At 37.8% G+C, this 16,019-nt stretch overlaps 1 protein-coding gene across 2 annotated transcripts; it reads left to right on the forward strand.

The window, feature by feature from the left end:
• Window positions 1–526: 526 nt before the first annotated feature.
• On the forward strand, window positions 527–15,097 carry LOC141363343 (dihydropyridine-sensitive L-type skeletal muscle calcium channel subunit alpha-1-like). Of its 2 annotated transcripts, none has more exons than XM_073865983.1 (26): window positions 527–633; window positions 797–884; window positions 1,454–1,561; window positions 1,660–1,712; window positions 1,811–1,957; window positions 2,290–2,491; window positions 4,794–4,952; window positions 5,201–5,311; window positions 5,405–5,488; window positions 6,015–6,062; window positions 8,388–8,414; window positions 8,499–8,624; window positions 8,985–9,050; window positions 9,174–9,265; window positions 9,347–9,506; window positions 9,917–10,044; window positions 10,147–10,243; window positions 10,340–10,442; window positions 10,682–10,783; window positions 11,013–11,140; window positions 11,252–11,374; window positions 11,468–11,691; window positions 11,768–11,811; window positions 11,900–11,985; window positions 14,043–14,123; window positions 14,243–15,097. In XM_073865983.1, exons 1-26 carry the CDS (start codon window positions 527–529, stop codon window positions 14,462–14,464), a joined length of 2,916 nt encoding a protein of 971 aa, XP_073722084.1. In that variant the 3' UTR covers window positions 14,465–15,097. The 2 variants fall into 2 exon arrangements, with proteins under 2 accessions (XP_073722084.1, XP_073722085.1); XM_073865984.1 differs by having other exon boundaries at window positions 14,046–14,123.
• Window positions 15,098–16,019: the final 922 nt, after the last annotated feature.

A 16,019-nucleotide genomic window follows, 5' to 3' on the forward strand; every position in this document is an offset into this window, starting at 1 on the left:
GACACATCATTTTCCAAATTTTTCTTCATTATTATTATACATGAATATTCAGTAAATATTTTTTCTGTCATCTAAAGTAGTCTAGCAAAACATCCATTTATTTTTATCATAATATTTTTGTGTTAATTTGATTAAATTACAACATAACGCATGTTCAAACACAGCCGGACACATTGCGGTAATGAGAATTTCAGCAGAAATGAGATAAAATTTCCAATTATAAATTCTTATGTTGAAATCACAAATTGTGCAAGGTAGAACACAGTATTGTGTTAATTCTGATGCTTTTTAATGTTACTATATTACACATTTTAAAGCTAAAATCATTAGTGCCGTGGTGTTTCAATGGTTTCGTGAGAATCACCCAGATTCACTTTATATTCATTTATATTTATATAAACATTTTAATTCAAAGACACTTACTAACACAATGAGCTACAGGAACACATTTAAATAATTTATAAATATACATACAGTTTTGTCTGCTTGACCTTTCATGCAGCCATGACATGTTGTGTATTTTCAGATGACAGTTTATGGAGCTTTCCTGCATGAAGGCTCATTCTGCCGAAACTCTTTCAATATTCTGGACCTCATTGTTGTGGCTGTATCACTCTTATCTATGGGAATGGAGTAAGTAGAATATATTTTGAATAAAGAAACAATAATTTTCATGCTTTGGCATAGGCAATATTTGGCATAGGTTCAAACACGTAATATTAAAACTTACATGCATTTCAAAAATGTTTACTTTAAAATTGACTAGAAATGATAAAGCATTTGTTTGTATGTGCAGATCTAGTACCATTTCTGTGGTGAAGATTCTCAGGGTGTTGAGGGTCCTCAGACCTTTAAGGGCCATCAACAGAGCCAAAGGATTGAAGGTTTGTATGTCTACTGCACCTTAACTTATTGAAAAGCGACAGGTGCTTTGATCTGAGGCATTTGAATTTAGATTTGGAATCAGTTTACTTCCCCCAATTCAGTTCTTTAATAAGACAGTCTATAATTTTATACAATATTACTAATATTGTATAACAGTATGTTTTATATAGTATCCTCTATAGAATTAGCTATGTCTGGCTTTCTCTCAAGGTTTTTCCCTCCTAGGACTTTTTCCCCTGGGGGGTTTCTCCTAGGGGGGTTTTTCAACCTCTGGGGAGTCAGATGACATTGGCTTAACTTAGCACTCTCTTCTATGTGTTACATTATTACTACGCTCACTAGTATGGTTTAATCTTAGCCACTGTATTCTGCTGCTTATGTTGTCTAACAATTTTTCTGTTTTTTCTGCATCTATTCATGTAAAGCTGCTTTGAAACAAACAATTGTGAAAACCGCTATATAAATAAAATTAAATAAAAAAAAAAGTCTTTCTATGCACATAGGCAGGACTTTAAATCACAATCCCATTTAGGCACTAAATACTGTTTACTCACATTCCACTTTCCAGCATGTTGTCCAGTGTATGTTCGTGGCCGTAAAGACCATTGGTAATATCGTCCTGGTCACCTTGCTCTTAAACTTCATGTTTGGCTGCATAGGCGTTCAGCTTTTTAAGGTAAGACAACACCAAATCGTACAATGTACATATATTACTATTTTATTTTTAAATGGAGGCGGTACTGATGATTGTGTTACTTTATCCTATCTCTGCAGGGCAAATTATACTCATGCACAGATCCCTTGCAAAACACAGAAATTGACTGTCAGTAAGTATTTCTGCCCACATTTCTGCGCTACTTTCTGCTTGTGTAGCTGGTCTGGATTGATGAAAAGCTAAGCAAAACTTGTTCTTGGTTGTTCTCAGAGGAACATTTATTAAGCATGTGCAGAGCTCTCTTCATGACATGGAGATTCATGAGAGAAAGTGGGTCAACAACAACTTCAACTTTGACAATGTGCTGAACGGCATGCTGGCGCTCTTCACCATCTCCACATTTGAGGGCTGGCCAGAGTAAGTCTGTGAAAATCTTGCGTTTAGATGTTTCAATCCAATAATTCTAATAGAGAGCTTCATCACATTTATATTCATTTGTATTTATATTAATTCTCAGTAATAAGCCAACTGTTACCTTTATATTATAGTAAAAAATCTAAACAATTTTGACTGTAAAAATATAACATAAATTTTTTTTAAGACCTTTATGAACTAATTTTTACAATTTATTAATATTCATATGCACACAATAGCCTCATAAAATTGTTAGTGTTAATACGATTTAAATGACAAAATCTAAGATAAGTAACAAATACCAATCCCAAATTTCCTCTACTCTTCTTTAACAGACTCCTGTATACGGCCATAGACTCGGATTCAGTGAACTCAGGCCCTGTGTTCAATAACCGAGTGGGCATCTCCATATTCTTCGTCATCTACATAATCATCATCGCTTTCTTTATGATGAACATTTTTGTGGGCTTTGTCATTGTCACTTTCCAAGAACAAGGAGAGGAGGAGTACAAAGACTGTGAGCTGGACAAAAACCAGGTAACCAGCAAAAGATGGATGTTCCAACTATCTCACGGAAATTTTACATATTTTACAAGTTGGCTAATTCGTATTAACTCATACGACCACATTTGTACGTTTTTGTATGATTTGCATTGACCCCTGGGCCGTTGTGGTTAGGGGCAGGCTTAGGGGTTTGGTTTAGTTTTTTTTTTTTTTTTATGAGAATGGTACGTTTTTGCACAATTAACTTTGTATGAATTCATACGAATTAGCCAACTCGTAAAATATGTACGAATTCTCACAAGATCAAGCTGGATGTTCTCAGTGGCTGGTTGCATAAATTGATTAGACTAGTCCTACAAGTTAGTCATCAATCGTCTTGAGCAAGATTTCGGTGTGTCCGGCACAGCTCTGAAGTGGTTTCACTCCTATCTCACTGATCGTTCGCAGTTTGTTTCCATGGGCGGTTTCAGGTCTGAGGTTAGCCCTGTTCTCACTGGTGTTCCTCAGGGCTCAGTCTTGGGACCTCTGCTTTTTAATATCTATCTGACACCACTAGGTCAATTATTGCGATCGCGTGGCCTCCATTATCACTTTTATGCTGACGACACGCAGATTTATATACACTCAAAATCTGGTGAACATCTTGATGTTGATTTTCTTTCTGGCTGTGTCTCTGAGATAAAGGAATGGATGAGTAAAAATTTTCTGTGTCTGAATAGTGGTAAAACTGAAGTTATGCTAATTGGCTCGCGTCATCAGATTTCTAAAGTCGGTTCCTTACCCTTGTCTCTTGATGGCTCTGTTTTGGCTATTCAGGCTAAAGTGAGGAATCTTGGAGTTATTTTTGATACTGGGCTATCATTTGATCCTTTTGTTCAGAGTACAGTAAAGTCGTCCTTCTTTCACCTCAGAAATATAGCAAGATTACGTCCTATGCTAAATTTTTCAGTAGCTGAAAAGCTAATGAATTCTTTTGTCGTCTCTCGGATGGATTATTGTAACGCCCTTCTAGCTGGAATCTCAAAATCCTCACTCAATAGATTGCAATATGTGCAAAACTCGGCCGCCAGGATATTGACTGGGTCCAGGGTTTGCAATCACATTACTCCGGTCCTGGAGTCCTTACACTGGCTCCCAGTCCGATTCAGAGTAGATTTTAAAATTATGATGCTGACATATAAAGCATTGCATGGTTTGGCTCCTGACTACCTATCTGAATTATTAATTCCCTATACCCCAACACGGACACTTCGAGCTTCGCAATCCAACTTGTTGGTTATTCCCCGTACACACTTGCGATCTATGGGTGACAGGGCCTTTTCTTCATATGCTCCTGTTCTTTGGAATTCTCTGCCTCGTGATCTTAGGGAAGTCCAGAGCTATGATATTTTTAAAGGTAGACTTAAGACTTATTTTTTTAAATTAGCCTTTGATTGTTGATGCTATTGTATTATTTGTGTTTGTGTTGTGTAGCTTGTGTACAGCGCTTTGAGAAGCTGCTTATAAAGGCGCTTTATAAAATAAAGTTTATTATTATTATTATTATCAATGTTTTGAGTCTACATGAAAATGTACATGAATCTCATTTTAATTAAAAAAGTAAAACCGATTAGCCCAAACTAATTGCTAGTTGGTCAAACTTAAGAGACAGTCTTAACTTACCAGCTATTTTTATGCAACCGGCTCATGTTCTCATTTATATATTGAATCTAGGCAGTCTAGAATTTTTGTGCACACAAACAGATTTTCTGTATGCATCTGATTTGTATCTGTTTTGTGCACTTAAAGGTGCAGTGTGTAATTTTTTGAAGGATCTCTTGACAGAAATGCAAAGTATTATACAAGACTATATTATCAGGGGTGTATAAAGACTTTTCATAATGAACCGTTATGTTTTTATTACCTTAGAACGAGACATTTTTATCTACATACACCGAGGGTCCCCTTACATGGAAGTCGCCATTTTGTGCCGCCATTTTTCTACAGAAGCCCTAAACGGACAATTTTTTTTACTAAATTGTCTCCGACTATGACATGTTTGTCCGGTGGCGGCTACTGTAACTTCTCTATGTGTTTCAAAAGCGAGGGGTGAGCAGTGGATTAAGCCGTTGGTTGCAATTTGCAGCCTCACCACTAGATGCCGCTAAAATTTACACACTGCACCTTTAAATAATTCATATTTTCATTTGGTCACAAATGTTATCCTGAGATCAAGCAAAAATTGGTTTACTCGTCAGTGCAGCCAATAATCTACTAGATAATATGCATGCAAAATGACGTCCTGTATTCCCATGATGTCATAATGTTTGTCTTGTGTCCTCTCGCCCCTTACCAGCGTCAATGTGTGCAGTATGCACTGAAGGCACGACCCCTCAAGTGCTACATCCCAAAAAACCCACACCAGTACCGAGTCTGGTACTTTGTAACCTCCTGTTACTTTGAGTATCTCATGTTCTTCCTCATCATGCTCAACACACTGTGTCTTGGAATGCAGGTAAACAGCACATAAAGTTTAAGGTTAAGTCCGGTTTATTTACAAACCAATAAAATATTAAAAGAAATGGTTGTCTTTTTGGTAATGGAAATGGTAATGTACTTGGGTAAAAATAAAAGATAAAAGTTAAAGAAAACTTTGGTTTTATGTGATAGCAAAGTGTACAGTTTTTTCACCCTTGTTGCAATTTCATGCTGTAGTTCATCCATTACTCACTGTTGTGACTTTGTCTTCTCTCACTCATTTAGCACTGCAACCAGGCCGAGTATATTACCAAACTCTCTGACACTCTCAATCTCATCTTTACCGTCCTCTTCACCGCCGAGATGTTGGTCAAACTCGTTGCATTTAAAGCAAAGGTACTTCTTCTTCACTTATTCTGAAACTCCAGTAAATCATAACTCGAATTCACCTGTTCCTGTAATATGCATTTATAATGTTGGTCTATTAAGGGTTATTTCGGAGATCCTTGGAACGTGTTTGATTTTATCATTGTGATCGGCAGTATCGTTGACGTGGTCCTCAGCGAGTTGGATGTGAGTATGATGGCAAAGCGGTTCTTCACAAAGCTTGTAAATCTCATTACAAAACCACAAGCATTTCAAATGGTGACCAACAATGGCTTGTATTCTAAACCTGTATTTAGCAATACATAAAGCAAAGAGGGCAGCAGGCATTCAGTAACAGCATTAGTACGCAGGAGGTACTTATTTCATCGGCTCGCGCCTAGTGACTGTATATCTCATCCAATCAACCAGCGGCCAGACATGATTCATTTCACCCATGTTAATAAATGTGTCAAGTCTTGATATTAGTATCATTCACTTCACATGTTTACATAGCTGTTTAATACACACTGCTGCACATCACCAAGAATGATTTGAGGCACTTTTTGTCATCTGTATGCTGTTAATAACCACTTGATGTGCTATGCATAACTTTTGATGTTGTGTTCATGTTTGTCTTTCTTTATATCCCATTTCTCTCATGCACTACATTTATTCATGTACTGTTGCATCAGTCATATCACTGTTTTATGTAACCATCCTCTGTTTTCCTCAGACTGCATTGGAGTCCAGTGGAGGACTGTGGTGTCTTCACGGTTGTGCTGTAAATATCAGTGCATGAGGCTGCTGTGTCCACACATGCACTACAACTCAAATTTGTGAATAGAAAGATGAATAGATAGGAAGATGAATGAAGTGTTTGATAGTCTTGAATTTTTTTTCTGCATTGGTTATAATTGTTTCAGTGGCACTTGTAAAAGAGTGTATAGGGGTATACGTTTTTTGGCGTGTGAAGTCATTTACATTTATTGCATGAGGGAAAGTATTTATTTTTTAAACAATTTTGCTTTTAAGTTGTGAAGAACTTTATAGAACTTTATAGTTTATATACACTACACTAAAAAAATGCAGCGTGTTTGTCAAATCAACATATATTTCATTTTACTTTAACTTAAAGGTGCAATGTGTAGATTTTAGTGGCATCCAGCAGTGAGATTGTGAATTGCAACCAACGGCTTTAGGGCTCATTGTAGTTGTGCGTAGTTCCTACAGCGTAGCTGCGATTGCGTAGGTTCTGCGGTTTTTATTTATACTTTTGCGTCATCCGCGTCAACGTGCAAACACACGCTCAGACCGCTGGTAGGCAGTATCCACGCGTGTAACCACAGTAGCAGCGCGACCATCAAAGAAGAAGAAGCTTGGCAAGTTAACCCACAAACGAAGAAGAAACAGCAACTTGTGTATGATTTGAGAAGACCAGCAATGATGGAAGTAAATAAACAGTTCTGGTGGACCAATCACAGCGCTTGCGGTCTGCGTAGAAAGGACGCGCTGTTTAAAAATTTGTGAGGTGCATGTCAAGCAACGCAGAGCTACACACAGGCTACGGATAACCTACGGGGTAGAACTAACGCACGACTATAAATCGGGCTTTAGTCCACCGTTCACCGAAACGCATAGAGAAGCTACAGTAGCCACCACAGGACAAACATGTTGTCTTTTAAAGGGGGTCGCACACAGGACGTGCAGCTCAGCGCTGCGCCATTCTAAAAAACTCAAACACCTTGTTCTCTATGAGTATACGCACACCGGCGCAGATAGGTGGCGCCTGTCCGCGCCGCCCAGCTACGATTCAGGATGTTGCTCAAATCCCTGTTGCGCCACAGAGCGCCACTCACATAGTTTAACATTAAATAACATCATATTTGTCCCAAATCAATAACGATTAACATTGGCTGCTAACGTATATTTTGCATTTTGAAGTAGACACTATCTGACGGACGAAGCTTGCGCTATTTAATGTCCACTTCCGGTTTACGACACCTCAGAGTTATCCTAGACGCGACACGACGCTGAGCTGCGCGGCCGGTGTGCGACCCCCTTAAGATAAAATACAGTAGTGACAAAACACGTTTTGTAGAGCAGTTTGTCCATTTAGGGCTACTGTAGAAAAATGGCGGCACAAAATGGCGACTTCCATGTAAGGGGACCCCGCCATAGATATGTATATAAAGGCTAGATGGCTCGTCCGCGCTGCTGGCCAATTAAGTGCAACGTCCGCATTTTGGCATTTTTACGACAGGGCGCTCGCTCACTCGTAGCATTGAGTTTTAATGATGCAGGTACTTTTAAATGACCATAACTTGCTTAATTTTTTACCGATTTTCAAACGGTTTGGTTTGTTATAAACGTCAAAGATGTACCTATGACACTGCATACCTATACTAAAAATAAAAAATAAATTCATGAAACATGTTAAAGCATCCAGAATTATAGCCACGTTAATAACGTTTGTAAAAACCCAAACCGTTTGAAAATCGGTAGAAAATTGAGCAAGTTATGGTCATTTAAAAGTACCTGCACCATTAAACTCAATGCTACGAGTGAGCGAGCGCCCTGTCGTAAGATGGCCGCCAGGTGATGCCGTTAGGGACTCCGCCTTGAGCCATCTAGCCTTTATATACATATCTATGGACCCCGCTGTATGTAGATAATTACGCCTCATTCTAATAAAACCATAAAAGTTCCTTATGAAAGATACACCACTGATAATATAGTTATGTATATTATATTGCATTCCTGTCTTTAGATCCTTCTAAAAGTTACACAATGCACCTTTAAAAAAATAAGTAAAACAATTTCAACTTGATTGTATATGTCAACTTTTTTAAGCCAAAACTTTAAAAAGACGGTTGAATTGACTTGCAAAACCAAGTTTTAACATGCTGCATATTTTTAACAGTGTAGTCATCATTTGAAGTGGACCAAAAGCTTTTATAAAAGTTGAACATTTAGAGCAATATTCCATTCTTGATATTCCATTTTGATCTACTTCAAATGTGAAATAGTGACTAATATATAATGTAATGCAAATACAAAAAAGTGACTTTTATCATTGATGAAAATAATGAGTCTAATCGTGTTTCAGGAGGTGAACCCAATGCAAGCTATAGCTGTAAGTAATTCTTCATCTGCCTTGTTAATAAATGATATCTTGTTTAATATTTAAGATGTTATTAAATTCTTTATTTAATTATAGGATGAAGAAAATGTCAAAATTACCATCACCTTCTTCCGTCTGTTCCGTGTGTTGCGTCTGATTAAACTGCTCAATCGTTCAGAGGGGATCAGGAACCTTCTGTGGACCTTTATAAAATCCTTTCAGGTCAGATGATGTGACCTTGCATGTGCAATTCCAACTAAAATCATTTTTTTGTGATTTACTGCTCTAAAATCATCGTACATAATGTAAAGAACATTTTTTGAAATAACCTTGAGATCTTTATATGGACTAAGGAAGGCTATGTCAAAGATTAAAATCAAACGTTGATGCTCCTAATCTCAAAATTGGATTAGGATGTGCTAATATTGTAATTCACCCGATATCGCATTGCAATAGCAATGGCATGGTCAGGGGTTCAATTCTCATTTTCTGAAGATAATTTTCAGCATATAATTTTCAGACTTCACTTCAGTGTATCCATACAGTATTTTACAGTCTATTATTATGTGTTGATTTATGCAGGCACTGCCTCATGTGGCTCTGCTCATTATAATGCTGTTCTTCATCTATGCTGTCATTGGGATGCAGGTGAGCTGAACCTTACTGGTTCCACACAATTGTTGAAATTTAATGTAGTTTCTCCAGTTTCTGTTTTCTTTTCTTATTTCTCTCTCTCTCTCTCTCTTTCTCTCTCTCTCTCTCTCTCTGAAGATGTTTGGTAAAGTTTCGCTGGTCGACGGTACTGAGATTAACCGCAACAACAACTTTCAAACCTTCCCGCAAGCGGTTTTGTTATTATTTCGGTAAGCCGAACATGTAAGAATAGCAGGAAAATGAAAATAGGAGCCTGTATTAGATTATCTGATCAATATTTGGGTTGACAGTGTGGCCACTGGAGAGCGATGGCATAAGATCATGCTGGCCTCTATGTATGGAAAACTTTGTGACCCCAAATCAGACTTTGGCCCTGGAGAAGAGTACACCTGCGGCTCCAGCATTTCTGTCTTCTACTTCCTCAGCTTTTACATGCTGAATGCATTTTTGGTAAGCAGATGTGAAGCTAGTGTTTCTCCAACATGCTTAAACTGTTAAAAATGTCTGTAGAAATTACAGTATTACTGGTATCTGTTTGCCAGTAACTTACTGTAGATTTAAATGTCTGTTTTTTAACAGTTTTTTCAAAGTTAAATGAACGTCAAACTTTACTTTGCATGAAGCTGTTATTTTATATTTTTATTCTGTTAAGACAAAGACTTGTTTAATGTTCGTTTAACTTTGAACAAACTGTTGCCAGTAAATAACATACATTTAAATCTACAGTAAGTTACTGCCAACAGCTGCATAACTACAGCAAAAGTACAGTACTTTTTTTTTTACGATTCACAGTTTGGTCACTAAATGCTAAGCAGGTTTGAATGCAGTAATGTATCAGCATTATTCATTGTTTTGTGTAGATTATCAATTTGTTTGTGGCCGTCATTATGGACAACTTTGACTACCTCACTCGTGATTGGTCGATCCTCGGCCCGCATCACCTGGATGAATTCAAGAAGATCTGGGCGGAGTACGATCCTGAAGCGACGTGAGTACAAGAAAACCGTTCTTCAGATCTCAAGCATTGTTCAACATTGTGGGCTTTACAGTAATAAACTATTGAGTTATGTCGTTTTGTATATTTCAAAAGTGGACGAATCAAACATCTGGATGTAGTCACTCTTTTGCGGAGGCTTCAGCCACCGTTGGGTTTTGGGAAATTCTGTCCTCATCGCTCTGCATGTAAGGTAAGGCAGATAATAGGACTTCTCCATGTGGATAATCTGCTTGAATCATCCATTTCAATGTGGATTTCAAGGTTTGTTTGTCAATTTTCACCTCAGAGACTGATTTCTATGAACATGCCGCTGAACAGTGATGGAACAGTGACCTTCAATGCTACTCTCTTTGCACTGGTCAGAACCGCTTTGAAAATCAAAACTGAAGGTGAGTATTGGTTGATGGACCTGAATGTAATTGCCTGGTCAAAACTTGTGGTGGCTTTGTAGATTTTATGAAAAAAAAATGCTATAATACCATCCATTCTGTATTTTTTCATATTTTTATATTATTTAATGTCTTAACTGCTTACACTAATATGTATAAAAAAAGTAAATCTGCTTTGCAAAAATACAAAATTGTAAAAAGTGCTCTAGAAGTAAAATTGAGTTCAATTGGATTGTTAGGAAACTTCGAGCAGGCTAATGAGGAATTGAGAGCCATTATCAAGAAGATCTGGAAACGGACCAGTATGAAGTTGTTGGACCAGGTTATTCCTCCCATTGGAGGTGAGATGGCTGTCATGATATAAAAGTGTGTTCCTGCAGCTCAATTGGAAAGCATTGCATAAGCAGCACAAAGGGTCATGGGTTCAGGGAACACACATACTGATAAAAATGTATAGTTTGAATGCACTGTAACATGCTTTAGATAAACTTCTTATGTAAATGAGTCAAACTAGTAAATTATGCTTTCTTGTGTTGATGATGTTGGTTTGACATGAACTATCTGCTATAGAGGATGAGGTCACCGTTGGAAAATTCTACGCCACATTTCTCCTTCAGGAACACTTCCGCAAGTTCATGCAGCGACAGGAGGAATACTACGGTTACCGGCCAACCAAAAAGAATGCTGCGGAGATTAAGGTAAACCTGATGGGAAATGCCAAAGCTTTCTTAAAGGGATAGTTCACCCAAAAATAAAAATGTTGTCATCATTTTCTCATCATCATGTTTTTTTTCATGTGTGTTTTACAGGCAGGTCTGCGCAGCATCGAGGAGGAGGCAGCAACTGAACTGCACAGGGCCATCTCAGGTGACCTGATCGCAGAGGATGAGATGGACCGTGCAATGGAGGCTGGAGAGGAGGGCATTTACAGGGTGGGCAGTAAAGCATTTTTATAAAGCTCATGCAATGATAGTAGTCTGAGTGTTTGAGTGTAACTTATTAATAATTTTACTTATCCTCTGCAGCGGACAGGAGGTCTGTTTGGAATTCATGTTGACCCCTTCGCCTCTGAGCCCAACAGCCCCCTATCCACGCATATGACTAGTCAGAGACCCCTTCATTTTACAGAGACCCATCCGGAGGACATCGAGTCCCCCCCTCACTCTGTCTTCCTCCCGAACACTGAGTTCTTCCCTGATAACATGCCAATGACAAGCAACACCAATAACAACGCCAACTTCATTGAAGAGTGAGTATTTCATAACAAGGAAAATGTACGCAATGCAAATTCACAATGATTAATGCTTATTTGTTGGTGTTTTTAGCATTTCCTCCGGGTTTTCATTTGAGACTGAGTCTCAAGACATAAGTAAGTGTAATATTATGTTGAATTTGTTACTTTGACAGTCACATTGAATTGCTGAAGATGTCTAAGCCAATCAAACATTCACCTACAGGAGATTCTAGTTCGTATGGGGGCGGAGCTTCAGGTTTTGATGACGGAAGGCTGTCGAATTACACTGTGAGGACAGATATCACACAGGTATGGACAGATGTCACACATATATACAATATAGGGTTCTGATGTAAAACTTTCTTAGTGCTTCAGACAGGTTTTCTTGTGAATTAGCATTATTTATCAGGCTCTTATATTTAGGTTCAGTCATTTAATTGGCCTTGAACATGTTATAAGTCATTATAGCATGGACCTCTTGAATGCTTTATTCTGATTGGTTAAGAATTGTTCCATGGGTATTGATTATGTTTCCGTAAGATGCACACCTGACTTGTCAAATGACTTAAAATAACCACCATAGCAATGTTTGTGGTAACTGTGGTATAAGCGGAATAATTGACTCCGGTCCTTTTAATTATTTGAAAATAATGCACAGTGTTACCACCTTGGGTGTGCATTATTTTCGAATAATTCAACGGCCTGTTGTCAATTATTCCTTATGCATTTGAAATGCCATTTTGTCATTTTAGTCTATTCATTGGTATTTAACTATTTTGACTTTAACTTCAAAACCCTCTAAGTGCAAAAATAAGTGAAAGCTTTTGTATCTGAGCTTTTCAAAAATATACCAGATACAGCGGGGAAAATAAGTATTTGCCATTTATCAGTAAGGGGTTTCTAAGTGGGTTATTGACACTACATTTTCACCAGATGTAGCCATCAAGCCAAATATTGAATTTATACAAAGAAATCAGAACATTTAAGTATACAAGTTGAGTCATAATAAATAATGGCAAAGAAAGCCAGGATATCACCTGAAATCTGTCAGTATTGAGAGAGAAACCCTGTCCCCTATCAGTACTAATTGATATCAGCTGCTTAAGTCCTAATTGATGGCCTATAAAGGCTTCTCATTACCCAGGAGGCACACAGAAAAGACTTCATGATGGGTAAAAACAAAGAGCTCTCTCAAGATCTTTGTAATCTTATTGTTGAAAAGCATTTTGATGGGAATGGTTATAGCCACATTTCCAGAATGCTACATGTTCCTGTGAGCACTGTGGGGGCCATTATCCGGAAATGGAAAGAGCATCACTTCACCATAAACCGGCCATGATCAGGTGCTCCACGTATGATCCCTGTAGGAGAGTTCTCCAAGAGCCGAGAACCACTCGGGCAGAACTTCAGGAAGACCTTGCATCAGCAGGTACTGTTGTTTCAAAGAAAACTATAAGCAATGCCCTGAACCGCCATGGCATCCATGCACGCTCACCACGCAAGACTCCATTGCTGAACAAAAAGCATGTTGAGGCTCAGTTAAGTTTGCGAAAGAGCATTTGGAGAAGCCTGTGGATTATTGGGAGACTATAGTATGGTCAGATGAAAGCAAAATTGAACTTTTTGGCAGTCATTCTACACACCATGTTTGGAGAAGAAATGTTACTGCCCACCACCCCAAGAACACCATACCAGCAGATAAGTTTGGGGGTGAAAGCATCATGGTTTGGGGCTGCTTTTCAGCAAGGGGTACTGGCAGACTTCATATTATTGAAGGCAGGATGAATGGAGAAATGTACCGGGAGATTCTGGATAAAAATCTGCTGCCATCCACCAGAAAGCTGAAAATGAAAAGAGGGTGGACAAACAAAAGGCCAAGGAAACAATGAAGTGGTTTCAAAGAAAGAAAATCAAGTTGCTTGAATGGGCCAGTCAATCACCTGACCTAAATCCCATAGAAAATCTATGGAGAGAACTGAAGTTCAAAGTTCATAAAAGAGGCCCAAGGAACCTTCAAGATTTAAATGGGCCAGAATCACTCCTGAACAATGCAGACGACCTGTCTCTCCATACAAGATGCGTCTAGAAGCTGTAATCACCAACAAAGTATTAAATAAAGTGTGTTCAATACTTTTCACTCTGTCATTTCACTTTATTTATTATGACTCAACTTGTATACTTAAATGTTCTGGTTTCTTTGTATGAATTCAATATTTGGCTTGATGGCTACATCTGGTGGAAATTTTGTGTCAAAGCCCACTTAGAAATTCCCTTACTGATAAAAATGCTGATGTGTCAAATACTTATTGATGTGTCAACAACTCATTTTAAAAACCTCTCTCACTTTTCTCTTTGTGTCATTATAGCAGTTCCCATATAATCCCTCTTATGGTACTTCAGAGAATCGTCCAGATGATTCGCCAGCCACCAACAAACTTATTCAGGAGGTAAACTTGTTTTTTACCAGGCTACATCTAAACTTTCTAAAATACACCGATGTTCTCAAGCTAAATGAAAAGACATCTTAGAAAAAACTATTTATTCGTGTTTTCCCATCATCCCACAGGCACTGCGAGGTGGTGGACTAGATTCCTTGGCTGACGATCCAAAGTTTGTGTCTGTGACTAGAAAGGAATTATCAGAAGCCATTAATATTGGCCTAGATGATATGGAAGGTTTGGCTAAAGGTATTCTAAAGGAGAAGTGCCCCAATCCACCGAAACGTAAACGTCGTCCCATCCCAGTTCCACCCAGCGCCAAGCCCAGAGAAGACACTAGTGCGGTGTAGACATTTTAAGTTATTATCATTTATGTGGCATCATGAATTTTCTATGAATTTTCTGCCCTTGTTCAAGTTCACCTGCTTGACAGTCTATAAACAGGTAGTGTTGGTTGTTTTGAAAGATGTTTTTTTCAAAGAAAGTGATCACATTGAGAAATAACAATGTTTATTTCTTTATAGTCTGATCTTTGCTATGCTATTTCTGTTCCACTAAGTGGTAAAATGCATAGAAATGAACAACTGTCACAATAGTGCTGAACTTTGTGTATTTTTTCGAATGGGCAGTTTGATTCAGGAAGTGATTCTGAAGATATCAGACATCCTGCATAGAAGTGATCACACTTCAGTTCTGTAAACATGACAGCTGAGTGAGATGGAAATAATACAGACAAATGTCGTCTTTTGTAATCTGGAGCCACCGAAGGAAAGCGTTTTTTCATGTACTTGTGGTAGAGCGATGGTTTAAACTGCACATGTAAAAGTGAAATGGCTGACAGCTGTTATTTTATGTTCACTGGACACATTATTTGTTTTGAAATGAAGCGTTATGACTTGTTTACAAGAGAAGTTTTAAAGAGGAATCCTGTATACATATAACATAAATTGATACCTGCACATAATAAAATAGTTTTTTAATGATGTATGCTATTGAAAAATTTATACACAGGGAAAGGGTTAAAGCAAGCACATGCAAAGCACTGCATTTGTATTTTACTTTACATTTACACATTTAGCAGTTTTGATCCTCATTTTATTGAAAGCAACGAGGAAAGAAGGTCTGATATGAATCTTTAAAATGTGGCATTTCATTTGTTAATTGAGCTCATTTACATGTTTTTGATTTAGGAGATTTTACATTCTTGAAAAGAAGCCTTAATGTTCACTGAATTCCTAAAGAAATGCACACTGGGTAGCATATGGAAAAAGTTCTGTTTTGTCTGGAATATGCAAAGGGTTAACGTTTGTTTCTATTCAAGTATTTCTTTCATTAGCCTTTTGGTTTTATTGAATGCCGAGATTATGGGAATGGGATCAGGACCGTGACGCAGGCCGGATTCGAACCTGTGTCCCCGTAAGCTGCTTTTTTACTTTTTGCACGCTTGCGCTACCCACTGTGCTGACTTTATTTTATTTTAAATTATAAGAGCCTAGAAGAGTTTTTGGCACATTTGTTGTAGAAAATATGTGATGCTTGCTTTGACCTGTCATTGTAATGCACATTGCAGTAATGGATATTGTATAGGCACATCCTAAATACAGTTAGTACAGGTGCTTTTTTAGTAACCAAAGTCCTCTCACTTCAGATTTGGACTTCATTAACTGCATCGTACACATTTTAAAGTATATTTTAATAAAAAACTTGACTATTAACTGTAATACCATGGACTGAAGTCTTAAAGCTGAATGTTTTTCTGTGTTAAATCTGATCCGTGTTTGATTTTCATTGCATACACACAACTTACACTTAAGTCATTGTGTGTTTTAACTGAGGTTAAGATTTAAATAAACAGAGACAATTTACTGTTTAGTTGTTTTATTCACTCAAAGTATCATTAACAGG

This window comes from Misgurnus anguillicaudatus, unplaced genomic scaffold (genome assembly GCF_027580225.2).
Source record: "Misgurnus anguillicaudatus unplaced genomic scaffold, ASM2758022v2 HiC_scaffold_34, whole genome shotgun sequence".
Classification (NCBI taxonomy): domain Eukaryota; kingdom Metazoa; phylum Chordata; class Actinopteri; order Cypriniformes; family Cobitidae; genus Misgurnus; species Misgurnus anguillicaudatus.

Bases quoted from the DNA above. Each gene is read 5' to 3' on its own strand.
- LOC141363343 (XM_073865983.1), top strand. From the start codon at position 527: ATGACAGTTTATGGAGCTTTCCTGCATGAAGGCTCATTCTGCCGAAAC. The intron at 2,492-4,793 runs GTAACCAGCAAA...GCCCCTTACCAG, and splicing joins GTGAGCTGGACAAAAACCAG to CGTCAATGTGTGCAGTATGC. The intron at 8,625-8,984 runs GTCAGATGATGT...TGATTTATGCAG, and splicing joins CCTTTATAAAATCCTTTCAG to GCACTGCCTCATGTGGCTCT.